This window comes from Heliconius melpomene, chromosome 17 (assembly GCF_056956725.1).
Source record: "Heliconius melpomene rosina isolate 202511_hmr_F chromosome 17, ASM5695672v1, whole genome shotgun sequence".
Taxonomy (NCBI): domain Eukaryota; kingdom Metazoa; phylum Arthropoda; class Insecta; order Lepidoptera; family Nymphalidae; genus Heliconius; species Heliconius melpomene.
The window spans coordinates 6,178,275-6,197,148 of record NC_140405.1 but is presented as its reverse complement, the minus strand read 5'-3'; the positions used below and the strand labels follow the sequence as shown (position 1 = coordinate 6,197,148).

The window sequence follows — 18,874 nt, the reverse complement described above, 5'->3', positions numbered from 1 at the left end:
TTCCTAGTTACGGTAATAGTATAATACTGTATAGATATTTCTATGATGATATTATAATGAAGTATTTAATTGCGACTACACACAATGTAGGTTATAATTAATTTATTCTTGTTTGAGTAGGACAATTAATGTTTATGTAAAAATAAAAAGCATTTTATTCAAATTTTATTTAATAAAAGTAATATAATAACGAAATATTACATATGCTATAAGCTGTCTTATTTAAAATATTGTACATTTTATATTTAACTTGTGTTATGTTGCAAAAGCGTCGAAGCGTCTTGTGTTATTATTATGTGACATAGCTTATTGCTGTTAAGTTAATAAAGTGACAAAAGTATAAACAATAAATCTTTGGTGTAAAAATAATAGGTGTATATAATAGCTTCAGACCTTAAATTCAAGATCTGGTCGGTCGAAACGATTGCATTTTACAATCTTTGCCGCGTTTACAGGATAGTTTACCCTCATATCTAAAAATGATATTTTGAGGATATAATCACAATGCCATTTTTAAAAGATGTTCATTTTTTTATTATTTTCTTTATTTTTTTAAAAAGTATTTACCTTACATACTTACTAATTAATGATAAATTCTATGCAACTTACATACGTTACAATATTTTATGATGAATTTATAAACTAAGGGCCCAAACACATTCATCACAGTTTGTACATATGAAAGGAATGTAACCTTAATTTATATTTTCCTATCATAAAATATCTTTCTTATCATACATTGAAATCTTTTATATTTATGAGTCTTATTTGGTAATATCAACCAAGATTAAAACCAGTTTAATTCATGGTATGATGAACAGAATGTATCATTATGCAATAGAATAGATTCCTTTCTCGCTCCACACATTCTTTATTACTATAAAGCCCTGCTTCATAGTAAATTAGGCCATAGTCAATGTGCCTGCACCCAATCCGTATCCAACACCTTTGGGTCCGAAGTTTCTTCCGTAACAACCACGGCAGTAAATTTCACCGTTAGGTCCATCGTTCAAATTAGTGGAATCCTGAAATAAAAATAAATTTAGTAAATTTAATTTTCCCTAATAATACACTCAAGAATAATTTTGCATTTAGACAAGTTTCTTTTTTATTTTTTCTAGTCAGCAAGTTCACATGATTACTAGTTGAATCGATATCTATTTTTAAATTATCTGTGAGAAAAATGAATAATGCATGTCGATTATCGAAACACTGATTCAGTACTAGTTGTCATTTGTCATGTTGACGTATAAATTTCTCCTATTTTAATGAAATTGAACATTCAAAAATAGTGTTAAATAGATATAGCAATTTTTTGTGTGTATAATAACTAGTAGTATAATGGCTAGTAGAATCATAAAAGTGCTGTTTATTTTCGTAATATATTTCGCTCAAGATAGTTCAGCAGAATTTTCGACAGAAGATTGTGCCTCATTGGGCTTCATTAAATCTAATCTGTTATGTTCTTCATGTGATCAACTGAAAGACTTTAGCTTAGATCAATTAGTGGAACATTGCAAGGAATGCTGTCATAATGATGAGTCGACGCCAAAAGAAAAGAAATATGCGAAAGCCATACTCGAAGTATGCACATGTAAATTTCCAGCATATCCACAAATTCAAGCTTTTGTAAAAAGTGATAGGCCAGCTAAGTTTCCTAATTTACAAATCAAATATTTACGTGGCCTAGACCCAATCATTAAACTCCTTGATAAGGATGGTATTGTAAGAGAAACGGTAGCAATTGAAAAATGGAATACTGATTCTGTAGAAGAATTCTTAAACACGCATCTAATGAAAGAAGAAGATGATGATCGAGGATTTTTAAAAACCAATCTAATATAATTGTGTAAATAAATAAATTCTTTTTGAATAACTGTTGTTTCAAATAACCTTATAAATTACTAAGCTCTTACCATGTATTATAGTACATTTATACTTACAAGAGATCTGTGGCAATCCGCACAAGAGAAGCACCGTTTGTGCCATGTACCATTCTTTGAATGCATTTGTTCTGCAGCATACACTGGGAATCCGCATCGAGGACATCCTTGTCCTTTTGCAGCCTTTTGTCCAGTAAAGGGCATCTGTTCTGTACTGTAGAGTAAGTGTTTAATTAGTATAATCTTATACATATAAAACCTAAGTAAAATCTATTAATTATTTTATAACTTACTATGTGATAGCTGGCTCAGCATCTGTGGAAACTAGTGTTGGTGCATGGCCATAACCAAAGCCTCTAGGTCCAAATAGCTTTGCATAGCAGGAACGACAATGAATTTCCTTGTCAGGCCCGTCACATGCTAACATTGAATCCAGTGGACGATGACATTCAGCGCAGTTAAAGCATTTCTTGTGCCACATCTACATGTACAGAAAATAAGGATAATTTATCTTCACAATTTACAAAATAAAGAAAACTATTTTCTAACTTTTAAATCTATACTTACAGTTCCTTTAGCCAACTGTTGCTCAGCAGCAAAGACCATACCACCACATCGTGGGCAACCTTGTCCTTTAGGTGCCTTAATAGAGGTGGTGTCTGGATTGTAGAAAGGACGGTTAGCTGAGATTTCGTCTTCACTAAAAAAGTAAATATTTTAAATTAAATAAACATTACTATGATTAGAAAAAACGTGTCACAAGGGTGCAAATATTACAACTTACGTTAAACCATCAGTTTGAAGGAATCCAGAGCCACAAGCGAACCCGTAACCGTGGGGTCCCCATTTCTTTCCATAGCAAGTTTTGCAATAAACATCAGAATCTGGTCCATCGCATGCGATAATAGAATCCAAAGTTTTAGTGCAATCGCGACATTTGAAGCATTTACGATGCCATTCCCTGCCTTTAGCCAAGACTTGCTCCGCTGCGTACACTACACCACCGCAACGAGGACAGCCTTTGCCAGGAGGTGCCTTTATAGCAGCAGTATCGATCACCGTTGTTTTAGGCGCCTGGTCACTGTATGAAATACAATTATTAATATTGTCATAAAAATCTTATAGACGTGACTAAGAGATACATTTAATGCCTTCTGTATTATTCCTAATTCCGTTTACCGTATATTATAGTAGCATAATTAGGGTATATGCACATTGTGTGCGAGAATAGATCGTATGCGCTCTATAAATAAACGTTATAATTGAGTGGAATATGCATCAGATTAAACGTGTTGTAAGGCGCGTGGCTAGCCACTAGCCATGCCTACCTAAGTATATGTATCGAATTAGTTCGTTCGAGAACGGACAGCGCGTTCTATTTTCACGTTGGCTACTTGCCATCTCTTGTTTGTATTATAAGCTGTTTTTATGAAAGTGTACCGATGGAAATAACCTAAACCTGTCCGTAACCTGAGATGATGATATTTGACATGCAGTAACCACAATATTTATAGAGATTACGTTATATTTTAGTATAAATATAATGAGATAAGTATATTCTGTTTATGATAACATTTTATACTAAATTTATTGTGTGCTTATTATATAATTGTCTAATTAATATATTTCTAGTAAATTTCCAAGATATAATAAGCTTACCCATTTGCATAAGGATCACTTTGCAAAACTCCGGCTCCTTTGCCGTAGCCATAGCCCTTGGGCCCAAACTTCTTGCCGTAGCAAACTAAAACCGAAAAAAAAAACTTTTATTTATATTAAGTACCTATATGAACTTAAAAATATCCATGCTGATTGTTAAATCATTTTAGGACAATATAATTTAAAATAGACTGAGAATGACAAAAAGCAAATGCGTAACAGATTTAATTATAGTTAAAACATAAACATTTATGGGAAGTTAGCTGTGATGCAAATTGGATAGAGGAACGAACCTTTGCAGTATATATCTTTGTCAGAGCCTTCGCAACAGTTGGTGGAGTCCAGCCGCTTTTGGCAGTCGCCGCATTTGAAACACTCCCTGTGCCACGCCTGGACATACAGTGAATAATGAGGGTATGGGACTGACCATGCGAGGGTGGGTAGGTACTACAGGTGGGTACACGCGGTTACCACAATGACACTTGTATTTAAAACCCAAACTGTTCTCAATAAACAGGGCAATCGGGTATTAAATATAATAGGCTGAAATACCTCGACAATATATTTCTTTATCTGGTCCGTCACAATGCGTAGTTGAGTCAAGACACTTGTTGCATGTAATACATTTGAAGCATCGCTTGTGATATCCCTACGGTACAATCGACGTTGTTATATTATGTTAAAAAGCTGAGTGCACTCTTGTGTTCAGGAAGAGTAGCACTGTGAAATAAATTATGTTTCTTTACGTTTCTAATGATTTTTAGCTTCAAAGTAGAGACGAAAAATTATGATAATGTTATGTTTGTTAATTTTCAAAGGACTTTAGAAATAAATATCTAAACATTTGTATTGAGAATCTTACCCGCCCGCGAGCTAACATTTGTTCAGCAGCGTACACATAGCCGCCACAACGTGGACAGCCTTCACCTGGTGGTGCTTTTGCTATGACGCGCGGCTCCAAGCATGCTCCATTGGTTCTTACGCCCCTGTATGTATACAGAATAATTGAAACTACTTGCCCACCAGTGAGAGAGAGCTGGTTGAGCAATATAAGAATTGTTAAAAGCCCATTGAACTCTGAAGCTTTCCAACCACTCTTATAAAAACATCACACGGATGACAGCAAAGCAGATGATGCCGGCGGCGCACCTCCGCCGTAATGGGAGAAGGTAAGGGCTCCCGACCGCCCGCACCTTGCCGGCTCGTTATTAGCCTATACATATTACAAAAGTCTTATCAGAGGGCGCTTTCCTTATCCCATCACATACATTGGTTTTATTAAGTACATGATAAGCGTTAACTTTTGTTTGGTTAGTTTGGATAAGTTGCGAAGAAAGTTACGAATAATAAGAATGGCAATATTTTTGCATGCGTTTAGGGTGCGACTTGAGCGTTACGAAGCCGTGCTTAGACTAGGCTTTAAATTGGGTTCTCACCGTAATTCTGTTGTTTTCGGATCACCCTGATCAGGAAGAAAAGGATCTAGGGGGAAATGTGAAGAGCCAATGCAAGTCGCTGCCGACAAGCTTTGAACTTACATTGAACTCAACCACATTCCCATTTAACAACTCGGAATTGGTAGTCGACTTGTTTTATTACATTTTTTTATAAATTATAAATATATAGACCGATAAACAAAATAAATTAAGCGATAGCGATTAAATAATCCTAACTAAAATAATTTAATGTAAGTACAGTGGCGATCGCGAGGCACCGCTGGATGGCCGAGATGTGTGTCGGCGTCCCGCTAGCTCTGCTGGACGGCTGCTCGCGCTCAATTCCTGTTGCGACATAAACGGAGACTGGTCATGCATGTGTCGGGCAGCGCATAATTTACAGCCGAGCGCGCACTTTCTGCTTATATGAGATTATGTACACGCGGTTAATGTTGTTACGTACGGGCCCGTAGGCCGGTCGTCGTAGCGACCTTAGATAAGGAAAGACCCTCAGTGGCGCGGGCGGCGGGAGTTCGAAGGAAAATTGTACTTACGCGTTTTCTCCTTTTAAGTGGTCACCGGTGTCCATGGAAAGACAACCAGCACCACCGCCAAATCCGTAGCCTTTAGGTCCGAACTTGCGTGCGTGGCAAACTTTGCAGTAAAGTTCACCTTCGTGTTCTGAGCAGTTAGTAGAATCCAGCAATTTCTGGCACAGACCTAGGAAAAAAGTAAAACATGTAATAAGAGGATTGGTACTTAAATAGTAAAAAAATTGACACATTCTGATTTCAACATTTCGGTTATGGTTTTTTACTGAACCTCTTATGGAGTAGGTAATAATTTTAATGAGGTGACGATAAAAATATTATTAAGCCTAAGAAAAATAAAATAAATAAATAATATCTTTTTATACTTGGTAAAGCAAAGCCAAAAGCCTTCGCACTCTTAAATTCTAAACCAGCTTACCGCACTTGAAGCACATCTTGTGCCATTTGAGTCCACCGGCGACACGTTCTTCAGCCGCGTATACGGACTTGCCGCATTTCGGACACTTAGGGTTATCTGCGGGTTTGAAAGGCATTGTGCTCGCTTAACTTATCCTGGAAAGAAATTATAAACATTTTAATCAAGATTTTTCATTCATTACAATTCTATTCTATACTTATTTTCTAATTCTATACTTTTTTTCTGTTCTTTAAATTCTTTCAATCTATTTTTTTTTTCTTTGTAAATTGTACCTTTTATACCTATTTTCAAATAATTACATATAAACAGCAAAATATAGATGGAAATATTATCGTATGGTGCTTTATAGACCTATTAGCGTTCGAAGTTCCAGTTACAGTAACACAAATTCTAGAGCCAGAATAAATCAATATATAATCATTTAGTGCTGCATTTATTGCACGCTTTGGCTTAAATCCAAGTTGCCTGCATCACTGACATGAAAAACTTGCACCGTATTGCTCAACCCGCACATGTACCTAATCTATATGTAAGCTTTTAAAGACGTTTGCCTAATTCCGTGGAAGTTCACGAAAGGAAGCGGAATACAAGGCGGGCGGCGCGTGGGCTGCGCTCGCTCCTAATTTGGGGCGTCCAGGTAAAGTTACGCTGGAGCGGCAATGCAACTCTATAAATAGAACGCATAAAGAAATAATCGTAAAATCACTCGCGCTTAGGTTAAGTTTTGTTAGGATTATGTCACTTTCACAAATCACGGACCTGTTCGTCGAGTCGCTACGAGAGTCGAGCTCCCGGACGCGTATACAGTTCAGGGCGTTGGTGCCGAGACTGAGGTGCGCGGAGGTCGAGTGATGCGCGAGGGCAGCGCACCACCGTAGTCTATGTGCGAGTTGCACACGGCCCCAGTGGAGGGGCGCCCGCGCCGCCCTCGTACCCTCGCCCTCGCTACTACCCCCACAATTTCAAAAAAATTTTTTTTTGCTTTAAATTTTATCCCGTATATAGCAGGATAGGCAGGGGGTTCCCAAAAAACTAGACTTGAAGTATTATTGTTCTTAATTTGAGCACACTATTTTACATCTGTATTTTATCGATAAATAAGTAATCGATAATATTATTTAATGTATTAATAATAAAATTATTTAAATTCAATGCTAAGATACATTATAAACATTAATTATATATACAGTATTGTTCAAATATACAACCTTTACAAAAGATTCATATAACGTTCATTATTCTATCCAACTGTAGGTTTAAAATACATACAATTGTACAACCTAACATTCTTGATGTGGCGTTCCATTTGGTAAATATTTTATTTGAATTAAATTTATTTCATCCAATAGGTATTAAAATTTTATTTACAATTTTTACACAGCTGTTAACAATTTAGTGGGTAGAAAAGTGCTAAGACTCTTTGTGTCATTTTAGTATTCTGTAACATAATTGGAAATTATTTTATCCATTTTTTTATTTATTTATTTAATTCCGTTTTTGCTTAGCTTAGCTTTATAGTATTATTCAAAGAAATATATATAATAATTTTGAAGATTCGCCCTTAGATTGTTTCTTTCTTGCAATATTGATATTGATAAAATTAATATGAAATGATAAGAATTTATTTAAAGTGGGAAACAGAAGGGTCTTCATGGAACCGGAGTGTTTTAACACTACGTTATTCCTTCTGTGCTTTATGCCGGAAACACGTCAAAAAATAAATTGTACTAGTATTTACAGTAGGTATAGTAGTTGAAAAAATAAGATATTGTTATGTTAAGCGTAAATGGTATCAAAAGTTAAATAAATGAAGATAAAATGAAATTTTATATGTTTTACCAATATATAATTATAATTTATTTTTAAAATATTGCTGTATATAATATTAATAAATCTTGCTCTACATTAACGTCCATACTCTATTTCATTGCCTGATTAGAGGCATAGCCTTAATTATTAAATTAAGGCTTAAATTATAAAAAGTTTTCAAGCAGAAAAATAAATATTTTATGTCGCCTTAGACTGCAAGAAGTTTTATCATAACAATGTCTAATTATAAGTTATAAGTAGGTGCAATAATCTATAACGTCATAAAATGATGAATTCTATTTGTAATGAAACGTCTATTCTTATTTAATATAGATATATGCATTTGAGTCATAATCCCAATTCAGCATCATTAGACAAAAATATAACAATATGTTTGACTCATAAATTTGGCAAGATCAAACAATGGCCATTGGTCACTATTGCCATTTTTATTTTTGTATTGTAACATTTGTGATAAGGGTGCGGTCTCACAAGTCACAACAATAAAAATAAATAAGTACTTAATTGTATATTTATGAATGTTGTGTGCTCATTGACGTATCTAGATATATTTTCTCGGGTGGCCTGAACTTTACCTTTGGACAGATATGTTCGTGTAAACAGTTTGTTAATTTTTCGAGGCAATCTTTTTGTTAGAAAAAATTTCTGGGGTGGGCACCAGGGCTCCTTCTCCTATCCATTGAGCATTCGAGAGCATTTATTCACAGTTTTTGCTGAATTGTATAAAATTCGAGGCATAATCAAAACCTAATGGTTGGTACATACAACACCAATCTCGTGAAATTTTTCACGAAATGAGAACTAAATTATAAATAAAGGAAAAACGTGAAACATGAAAACTTCAGGAATTTCATAGAAAACAATAATTAAACCGTGTATTTATAGTTGATTTCATACAAAATAAGTGCAATACGTCCGCGTAATTGCTACGGAACCCTCAGTGGACGAGTTCGACCGCACTTGTCCGAATTTTTATAATAGTGAACTTTCTCTACACACATTTTACTCATTACAGATTATTGTAAAAAAAAGTATTAGTATATGAGTTTCGTGATATATTTTTTGCTTCCCTTTATAAATTTAAAGACAATGGTGAAGTATTACTATTGATAAACAATGAAATATTTTTACTAGGTACACAATTAGTCCAGTTGTGGATCTCAGTGCTACGTGCGCTGCCAACTTCAGAACACCTGCCTATCTATTAATATTTTTCACTAAAATAACATCATGCGTGCAATATGCAAAGTGTGGCATGTAAAAAATATTATCTTACTACATATAAGAACTGGGTACGAATTACTACTCCATTACTACTAAAATACTCATATTTTGTAATAGTACAGTCTAAATAAATACCTATAATTAAAAAGAAATATTGCAATCTAAATATCGTATAGTGAGTGAAGTGTCTGTCATTAAATCATATAAGTCACTGGATGCCAGAACTCCTGAAAATATCTCTAGATACACTCACATGTGCTATTCAGCAATTTGTACCTAAATACCCTGTATCTGTTCTATCTATAATTAAACTTAGCAGATACATACTTAGCTCAATTTTTTTTAGTTTCACATGCACCCCGTCCCCAAACATTTCCATGCTTGGAACTGGAAATTCTACCAGTATAACATGGCTATAACTTTTAAAGTGTAGGATCTGGATGACGAAATATTATCTTAGAAAATTGGACATTGGTTATAATATGTTTAACACATTATCAAATTTACAATAAAATTTAATTTTAAAAATGAAAGTGAAGCTGTAAGTACGTAGTGACTGTTTATAAGTTAAGAGTATCAATTTAGAACGCACATGGTGTCCAGCACAAGGTTGTTTAACAAAAATAGAGCGTTGACCATATTTGCAACCAGTTTCCATATAAGTAGGCATGCACGTAATATTTGTGAAATTAACCAACATAAATAACTTTATTGAAATATTGAAATTGAGGCTAGTCGTGGCAAAAGGGCACAAGCGATTGTAAACGCGACAGGTTGTGGGTTCGATTCCCACTCGATTCACACAAGGAAATAGAATATTTAATAAGTTCATGAACGACACAAGATGCCTCTACAATTCAAAAAAAATAGGAAATGGAAACAGTACAGTAGCTTAACAGTAGGTAGGTTCCCATATCCTCTGCTTACTCCGAAATAAATTTTCCCGAAATGAAATAAAATTGAATATGCTTAAGTTTTAATTTGCATTTAAAAAAAATCTTATCACATATTTTGAAAATCTAACAATTAATTAGAACAAATGAATGAAGTGATATGTATCTGGGTAGTATGTTTAATAGAGAAGGAAGGAAGGAAGTAGGAAATTGATGTAGAAAAGTCCCCAGGAGGAGCATGTATAAAGAGAGAGCTTGATGATAGTAGACGTAAAAGAGAGAGTAGAGAGTAGAGGCGAAAAGCGTAGAGAGAGAGCTTGGCGCTCCGTTTTGAGAAAATTGTATATTATATTTTTAAAGTGAAGCTTATAGATTACAATTTTTATAACGTTATATCATCACATGGCTGTAAAATTAAAAAAATATGTCTGAGAAATCGAGTCTTGGCAAGTTTTCAAAGCTTTCCATATCATTCACGCCCCTTTGTGACCCGTAGTGACTACTTGCCACCGTATGTAGGAATGCTAAAATTTCTAAGTTTTTTTTAAAGCATTGCAATTACTTAAACAAAGGCAAGTATTCGGTCAAATTGCTACTTCCATTATAAATATTTTAAATTTCCTAACAAAATTATCTATATATACAACCATTTATATTAAAACTAAATTCACTCAGAATAATAAAATATCTGAAAATAAAGTTAAATAAATAATTGGTTAGAATGTTGATGGAATGCAAAAAATCGAGAAACATTCAGGTGTTTACGGTTCTATCGCAGGTGTGGCCAGTCTCCGGGCGCGTGGGCTGTTGCTAAAATAACGTGAAAAGCATTGCTTACTCAGCTCTACAGAACTCCTCGCGTGTTACTCATCTTCACTGTAGGTAGCCACCTACGCTGTATCAAAATTTCATACACTACTTTTAGACAACAGTAACGCTATAGACGTTTCAGAGGTGTGCAGTATTCATTGTATTTTTTAAATCTGGATTATCCCTAACAAATAACTATTTATATTATTAATTATTAATTTAAATTAAGATCTAATGTAGCAAAATATTTATTAATGTAGTTATTAAATATGCATTTTCGTTTTGTATGTTTTTAATAAGAAAAAAGGAGGATGTATTTATTGATCCCATTTGCTCTTCTCATAATCAAACGAAAGATGGATGTCGTGCTCAATTGGTACAACTTTGAAGTTGTACTGGTTGGTACTGATGACGACGATGAAGATGCAAAATTTGTCTGCGAAAGAATCTCCTGGATTAGGCTGTATTAAACTATGAACGGTTCCATTTTACCCTTTAGTGTGATCTGCTTGATCTGCATCCATATTGGATTCCCTTTGGTTTAATGGCGTGAATTAATTTCTTTACAAAATATGCAAAATTATTAACTCTAAGACACAACAATGAATTCTCTTATCTTCTCTGTATTGTAAATAGTGTGTAAGTGTAACAGTGTACTGTTTTAAGAATAATTAAATATAGTTGAGTTAGTCTCTTACTATGAAAAAATACATTATTGTTCTTCAAAGTCGTATGTAAACTTTAATAATTGGATTTCGAAATAAAGTTAACTTTAAACATTCAATTGTATAATAAAGGTTCGACCTAATTTCTCTTGTACAAAGAGAGAACACGTTATTTCCTGACAAAATGTTGCGGACATTACAGAGTTATTTCGGGCTTAGAAAGCCAGCGGCACACATAAGTGGCCAGTGTTTGGTGAATTTCTTAGTAATATAAAAAATAGATTTGACAATTTTCATATTTTCTAACAGTTTTTTCGAGATATTAAAATAAGGATGATGTCTAGAAACGTATAAAATTTTTATACTTGTCCAAATATTACACATATTTGTCAGTTGATAAGTATGAAAAATATTATTTATGATTAATAAATGTAGTTTTTATATACGTATGTTGCATATCCTCAATAGCTACCGAAAATAGGATCTCTAGGTACTAAAGCTAATTGAATTTCCTTTGAAGAAAGGAATAGTGGGTTCGTTGACTGACAGCTTCTGATCTGTTTTACCTGTATGACGCGAGAAGACAAATGTCCATCGAGTGTGTCACATATATTTAAAAGTTCTGTTCAATGTCAAACGAACACAGGAGTCATGGAGATGGATGTAATGTCTGTGCCAAAACGTGATTGCAATAATTTTCGATGACTAATTATGAAATAATTTGTTTGCTTTACTGTAAAAGGATAAATTGTATTAATAGGGTCTTAAATTATTTATATATGCAAATTATGCACACTGATGTTCACGTAGCCTCGGAGGAGCAGCATTTGCATATATACTGTCCGACTGTACCTACGTGGTGGTGGGGAGTTTTATAAACACTCAACGGAGTATTTAAAACACCATTAGTTTTCTTTTGTATATTTATTATTTATATTAATTTTCTCAACTGAAAATTGAAAAGCCAAAATCATCCGTGAGGTCTGATTTTAAAGTTGCTAAAATTACGTTGAACCATTGTAGATAAATTTGGATTAAGACTAGTTAATTACTATTCAGTATTCTCTTAAATATTTTCAATAAAAACAAGGAATCTACGAGAGGGATCAGGGTGATCTAAAAATATTAACTAGGTACCAAAAATAAATGAAATGATGAAATGGAATCAATCATATTTTGTTAAATGTTGCCAAAACATAATTAGATTTAATGGTAATCTTTATATTTATTACATGTGATATTAACATACTAATATTACTACAATTATTAGGAAAATAAGATTCAAACCTTACAAAACTAAAGTTGAATTTATTTATAACAATCTTAATATTGATACTGGTAACTAATGCGTACACATGTGCTGGGCTTCAGTACTTACTCACTTACATCAGCATTTCGCTAGATCCTGTAGAAATACGTTTTGCAGATTTTACACGATCATTATTTTTAGAACAAACTAAAAGAGAAACGATTGGGTGCCCACTCAACACTTACAGTCACAACACAACATAAAAAAATGTTTTTGAAAATAATTGTTTGTTTTTTTCAGCTCTACACTTCCTCTCTATATCCCACATAAGGTAATAAAAATCTACAGAGTACTTCCCGTTGACTTACAGATAAATTTAGCATGAAGTGAGAACTTACAATATAAATAAATACAATATAAAAAAAAGACTACAAAATGAGTGAGTAATTTCATACAAAATGAGTAAGCAATATAAAGTTATATAAGTTACTATAATCCCGAAATTAATACGGAACCACCGGCAAGTCCACCACCGGTAGTTAAGATTTATTTTAAACATACGACAATTTATTATGTTAGTGTATACATATAAAATATAAAAAATGCAATATCCTGATTTAAATTCAATAGGTGCCTTATTGCAAGCATATTTAACTAAATACCAATAAAGCTTTTATTTAAAGAGCTTTTAATTTTAAAATATAGGTATATTTTGTTTCATAGACAAGATATCCAAAAGCACAAAAAACTAAAGCTATTTGAGCGATATTGCCATACGGTAAAAAAAATTAAAAAAATATATTAAAAGAATATGAAAAAGTATATATTTAAAAAAACATATACTTTGCTTAGTTTAGCTACCCAATCAATTATTAATATAATAAATATTAAGCTTAAGGATGCTCGTACACCGCGGTTGACGGTATTTTGAGAGTCATGGTTATATTTACTGCGATTAGTAGTTCCTACTCCTGATATGCTGACATGAGCCAGTTTTGGACGCGAATAAAAATATACATCGAACATCTTACATAGGAGGAGGCAAGGAAAATTTTTACGCAACAACATACATATGTATATTATAGAGGCAGTTGCTATGTTGAAATTGTTTTTTTATTTTTGTGATATTCGTATTGCTTTTTGCTATGTACATTAATGTTACTTTTAATTAAAATTAAAATTGTTTTAAGTGAATTCAGATTCTCTGATAATATACTAATCTAATTTTAAATATATTATGTACCTCAAAATATTTTATACTATTAAATACCTACTTCTGAACTTTAAAAAATATTAAATATCATATAATTAAAATAAAAATTTTTTTATTCATTAAAAAATCACCTTCAAGGTTTCCATTACAAACATATATTTATTAAAAATAGTTATGAATTATTTTGATATAATACAACATAATGTTATATTTCGGCCCGTAGCTAGTGGTATTTTGTTAATTCGCGCTGTATCCTGCAAATAGCAAGGCAGAGTAAACTAATGTAACAACACTCCGTTCCCATTAAGACACTTCCGTTCCCCACTTTCCGCTGAATTCTGGCCGCATTGGGTAATGAGTAGCGAAACTTAACACCGTGCTTTCCCCCGATACCAGAGCAACGACAATCTTTTCTCTAGTTTGAATCGAACCCACAACGTGTCGTTTTTATTATTTTAATCTTATATACTTGTAAGTTTTACGATAATATCATTTAAAAAATCGATATTTTCACTTATTATTATATCTGTCTATATTCTATAGTGTTAAAATATAAAAAAAAAATTAAAACAAACTTACCAGCGCTGCCATCTGTTTCACGAATGTTAAAGCTACGATCTAATACTTATAATTATTATTAAAGATAGAAACCCCTTTTGGTAGAGCTCCATCTAACGGAGCCTAAAAATATTAGAAATACTTGAATAACGCCGAACGCCATCTATTGGCAGACAGTCAGCCAGAGCAGAGGTGCTGAAGGCTCCACCACCGCTGCCCGACTGACTTCTGTAGGCTTCTACAGTACGCAATCTATTAATAAAATCCCACGCTATGAAATAGAGAACGGCAGGCTCATTTCTATTTTAAGGTTTCGTGCGTCGTTATAATGGGAATAACGACCGCGTTGCACACGATTCGTTAGAAGCAACGCCGTTATTTTAGCTCGCCGTTATTTTGAGCTTTAGTGAACGGATACGTTTACGGCTCTAGGGAACAGATGGCATGCGTGTATATTTAGTTTGCAATGAATATAGATACTAAGAATAATTTTATGTACGTATGTGGATTAGCGAAGCCAAAGTTGCTGTACTAGCGTATAAAGTTTTATAAATAAATAAATATAAATAATTAAATATATTGACATGACTTAGATAAAATATATTCAAGTACCTAATTTGTTTAAAAAATATCGAAGTGAATTGCAGCATAATGTGACGAATGTCACGTGGAAAGCATAGAGAGTTCTTAAAATGTCAAATAATAATAAAGCTATAATAGTATTATCTCATAGTTTAATAGTAATAGTTTAATAGTATTAGTTTTTTAATAGTAATTGAGCAATAACAAACAATATATTGTTCATCTTCGTTAGAAAGATGCGCAGGGGTGCAGGGGCACAAAGTGTGACTGTAAACGCGACAGCTTGGACCTTCGATTCCCACTCGAGGAAATTAAATATTTAATATCATTTATTCGCTCTGGTGTCGAGGCAAAGAGGAGAGAGTCGTGGCATTTAGTTCCGCCACTCATCACGCAATGCCTCCAGAATTAGGCGGAAAGCCACACCAGGTTCCCTATCTCATTGATATTTTCTTAGCAAATTTGATTCAAATTTGGGAAGGAGTGTCGTTTACAAATTTGGATGTACCTCCAGGTTTTTCTGTTTTCTCTACTAGGTGAAAAATGTGTTTCAGTTTCAAAAGAATATAAGTACCTAAAATTAAGACAAAATAGAGTTCAACGCGTTCACTATTTTTCATTTTGAATAGAGTCATCTTATCAGGTACTTGTAAACATTAAGTAATGCTGTTTTTATTCCCTTACAATGTGTCTAGCAATAATTTAAATATTATAACGTCATGAAGGTGCAACTAAGAAATATCTTTTATATGTTTTTTTTTATTCGAATCTTACATGAGAGAATATTTGTAGTTAACAAAAGTTTTTAAAAATTACTGTCTTCTTCTTTTTAGGGTTCCGTACTTCAAAAGAAAAAAAAAAGAACCCCTATAGGATCTCCTTGTTGTCTGTTTGTCAATCATTTATCTTATGACCTTAAGAGCGGGGAGGTATCAAGCTCAAATTAATATTGTGCATCTGATCTTCAATTCATTGGAGCACTGAAAATATTAAACGTCTAAATAGACGCAACTAAAAAACACAAGCGTTTATGCATCGTTTTTATTGTATTTTGTATGAAATTCGCCGCGTAAACAAAACCTATAGTGAATATCTCTTGAACATACAGTTATGAAATTGGGTATGAAGTGAGAACTTACAATACATGGAAAGGAAAATATCCGAGAAATTGAAAATTTGTAGGCATATATATACATTGAACATACAATTGTAATTTATTTAATTTAAAACAAGTGCATGCGACTGGAAATTTTAGTCACACTTTAGGATATTTCCCGCTTACCTACAATTAGGAAATTTGACAAGAACTCATAGTACAAATAAAGGCATAATGTTTTTTTTTGTGCTTAAAGTGCAATGACTTACATAAAATCTCATTAACCGAGAGATTTTTAAACTAATGGTATTTTTTCAGCTTTCTTAAGCCCGCCCATATCAGGGTAGATAGAGACACACGTCATTCTTCGATTTCAATATATTCAAATATATGTTTTACGCCATAAATAAATACACTAATATTTTTCATATATTTTAATTCTTCTTCTATATTAACCAACAATTAAAAAGGATACATTTATTTTTATAGTAACGTAAAGTAAACAATAAATATAAACAATTAGAAATTTATAGAAACTTATTTTATAAGCCTTGATACATATTTACATTGTTTCGAACAATAAATATCATTATTAAATATCTATAACATTCTTTATGACTATTGAAGTATGTATTTTCAATTGATTTTTAAGGTAAAGTAAATAAAATGTTACCTGTTGAAGGTAGCAAGAGCCAAGGAGATGTTAAAGGAAACAAATGAATTAAGAAAAAGAATCTTTTATTATAAAAATTCTATAATAAAATGGAAATAAATAATATTTCTTATGCTAATTACAAAACCAATTAGAAGCTATAAGGGTAGTATAAGATATTACCAGGTACAGGTAAGTTTTGGAGTTTTCTTGTATTTAAAGAGAACGCAATCTTACACATCATACACGAAGAGCTTACAGTCTTAGTATAGCATCCACAGTTTTGTATAAATTAACTTAAAATTAATATCACTTTATAGGGCGTTGGGGTGACGCGTTTACTTGCCGAGGAGAATTTTGCGGCCAGCACCGAGGTTTTGACCAGATTGAGAAGCGCCCTTGTTGGAGCCAGCTTGAAGACCAATTACAGTCTGTCCAGCCTTCAACACTTCTTCAGAGAAATCACGCTTGCATTCATCAGCAGGCTTGGGGCCAAGGTATGGGCCGTTCCACTCAGGGTGCCTGTAGGTCTATAAAAGAATTCTCCATTAAAATTAGATACAAGACACCTCTTCATCTGACCTTGAACAACTATTTGAGAAAAGTGAGGTAATGTTGTGCGAAGATCGTAAATTTTAGTTTATATTGGCAGCGTTTCAACTTCTCAATTCGTAAACGTGTCTGGAACCCAAACATTTTGTTACGCGCCATCCGCTATAGCCATATATGTTTATCATAAACTTAAACATGTTCGACTTCCAAGTCGTTAATTTCAACGTAAGCTTTAAGAGTTTGTAATACAGTCTAAAATACGTTTTGTTGCCTCATTTGTTTACTAATGTTAAGATTTTTTAGGAACTAAAAGCAACGTATAAATTATGTAATTTTAGTAGTTAATTATAATATTATTCTGATTAAGTACCTCACGTCCAAGAGCGAAGAGTGTGCTAACAACTTGCGCAATGTCTTTCTTCTCCCAAAGGTCAACTGTTTGGAAAACATCGATGTCGGGGACACCGTATGCCTTGATTGCCCCTTGGAAGCTGTAATGGTAAACTTAATTAATATTATTGGCATACAAGTATTTTAAAATTTTACACAACTATTCTACGCCCCTCTATTACGACAGAAAAAAAACAAAATATAAAGAAATAATATTGACAATTCTTTAGATAAATATTCCTATGGTCTTTTTTTAAGATATTTATTGAAATGATTTAAGATGTAGAATTCATCTTACTTGGTAATGTTTTCCATCATCTTGAACTGTCCACCAGATGAGTTGATCTTGCCAACAGAGCCAGGCTTAATTTTGTTGATAAGCTGGCATAAGACAGTTCCGTCTTTAAGCACATCTTCAAAAAGATCACCAGGGGGAAACTTAGCGCCGAGTACGCTTTCAATCCACTCCTGGCACTCTTTTTCCTGCTCAGGGCTGCGCTTGGAGGCGAGCTGTAGGCCAAGAAGTAGAATTTTGTTGTTAATAATATTTTTCATTAATTTTCCAGAACTTTTTATGAACTTTAACATGTAAATTGCTTCTTAATAAATAATAAAAAATAATTTCAAAGACAAGAAAAAGTTATGAAGGAAACATATTGTTAGGTACATATCAAGTGACAAAATAATAGAGATATGAGTTTTCATAAGATTTTTAATATTTCAGCCGCTTGTTGTTCAGAGAATATATTTTACAGATGTTATTAATAGTTATTAGTGAACTGACCTTAGCGCGGACTTGGCGTTCCAGAGACATGTTTGTGAGAAGTGTTGTGTTTTGTAAAGTGATGATCACTCTTCCGATAACACGGCTAGACTGAACTCCTGAAAACCGACGCCACGTATTTATAGACCGTGCAGGCTGCGCCCTTCTGGAAAACTCTTGCTCATAACAACCCACCGCTGACGAGGCTACGGAATAAGCTTCTGACTCAACAACCTCTTTCAAAGGCGCTACTGTAACATTATTCAGAGAAAACATATCTATTTTTATTTTTCCTTTTATATCGTCTACATGTTATTTATCTATAGTAGTTTTGAATGTATAAGTATACATTTTTCTTCAGCTTTAATACAGCCTAAATTTGTAACACCTGCAGGGCAGGCAGAGGGAACCTAGACGTAAGAAAACTCCGTTCTCCTCATTCCGCCGAAT

General features: G+C 33.3%; 3 protein-coding genes across 6 annotated transcripts; 1 reads left to right on the top strand and 2 right to left on the bottom strand.

The window, feature by feature from the left end:
• Nucleotides 1-152: 152 nt before the first annotated feature.
• On the bottom strand, nucleotides 153-6,864 carry LOC146530011 (muscle LIM protein Mlp84B-like). Of its 4 annotated transcripts, none has more exons than XM_085200022.1 (11): nucleotides 6,707-6,864; nucleotides 5,948-6,081; nucleotides 5,533-5,698; nucleotides 4,405-4,528; nucleotides 3,836-3,932; nucleotides 3,543-3,627; nucleotides 2,668-2,964; nucleotides 2,451-2,583; nucleotides 2,177-2,364; nucleotides 1,944-2,097; nucleotides 153-1,025 (listed from the first exon to the last, which is right to left on the bottom strand). In XM_085200022.1, the coding sequence occupies exons 2-11, from the start codon at nucleotides 6,060-6,062 to the stop codon at nucleotides 903-905; spliced, it is 1,482 nt and encodes a 493-aa protein (XP_085056148.1). In that variant the 5' UTR covers nucleotides 6,063-6,081; nucleotides 6,707-6,864; the 3' UTR covers nucleotides 153-902. The 4 variants fall into 4 exon arrangements, with proteins under 4 accessions (XP_085056148.1, XP_085056151.1, XP_085056150.1 ...); XM_085200025.1 differs by lacking the exon at nucleotides 6,707-6,864 and adding an exon at nucleotides 6,466-6,608; XM_085200024.1 differs by lacking the exon at nucleotides 6,707-6,864 and adding an exon at nucleotides 6,299-6,440.
• On the top strand, nucleotides 1,106-1,876 carry LOC146530012 (selenoprotein F). Its single transcript, XM_085200026.1, has one exon. It carries the CDS (start codon nucleotides 1,342-1,344, stop codon nucleotides 1,843-1,845), a length of 504 nt encoding a protein of 167 aa, XP_085056152.1. The 5' UTR covers nucleotides 1,106-1,341; the 3' UTR covers nucleotides 1,846-1,876.
• Nucleotides 6,865-16,788: 9,924 nt separating the features above from the next.
• Mp20 (muscle-specific protein 20 transgelin) lies at nucleotides 16,789-18,606 on the bottom strand. The gene is made up of 4 exons (XM_085200754.1): nucleotides 18,446-18,606; nucleotides 17,960-18,171; nucleotides 17,642-17,762; nucleotides 16,789-17,249 (listed from the first exon to the last, which is right to left on the bottom strand). Exons 1-4 carry the CDS (start codon nucleotides 18,473-18,475, stop codon nucleotides 17,058-17,060), a joined length of 555 nt encoding a protein of 184 aa, XP_085056880.1. The 5' UTR covers nucleotides 18,476-18,606; the 3' UTR covers nucleotides 16,789-17,057.
• Nucleotides 18,607-18,874: the final 268 nt, after the last annotated feature.

Coding starts and splice junctions, on each gene's coding strand:
- LOC146530012 (XM_085200026.1), top strand. CDS start 1,342: ATGGCTAGTAGAATCATAAAAGTGCTGTTTATTTTCGTAATATATTTC.
- LOC146530011 (XM_085200022.1), bottom strand. CDS start 6,062: ATGCCTTTCAAACCCGCAGATAACCCTAAGTGTCCGAAATGCGGCAAG. Junction 5,699..5,947: donor CAAGATGTGCTTCAAGTGCG/GTAAGCTGGTTT, acceptor CTTTTTTCCTAG/GTCTGTGCCAGAAATTGCTG. Junction 2,965..3,542: donor AGTGATCCTTATGCAAATGG/GTAAGCTTATTA, acceptor TATTTCATACAG/TGACCAGGCGCCTAAAACAA.
- Mp20 (XM_085200754.1), bottom strand. CDS start 18,475: ATGTCTCTGGAACGCCAAGTCCGCGCTAAG. Junction 18,172..18,445: donor AACGCCAAGTCCGCGCTAAG/GTCAGTTCACTA, acceptor CTTGGCCTACAG/CTCGCCTCCAAGCGCAGCCC. Junction 17,250..17,641: donor TCTTCGCTCTTGGACGTGAG/GTACTTAATCAG, acceptor ATTCTTTTATAG/ACCTACAGGCACCCTGAGTG.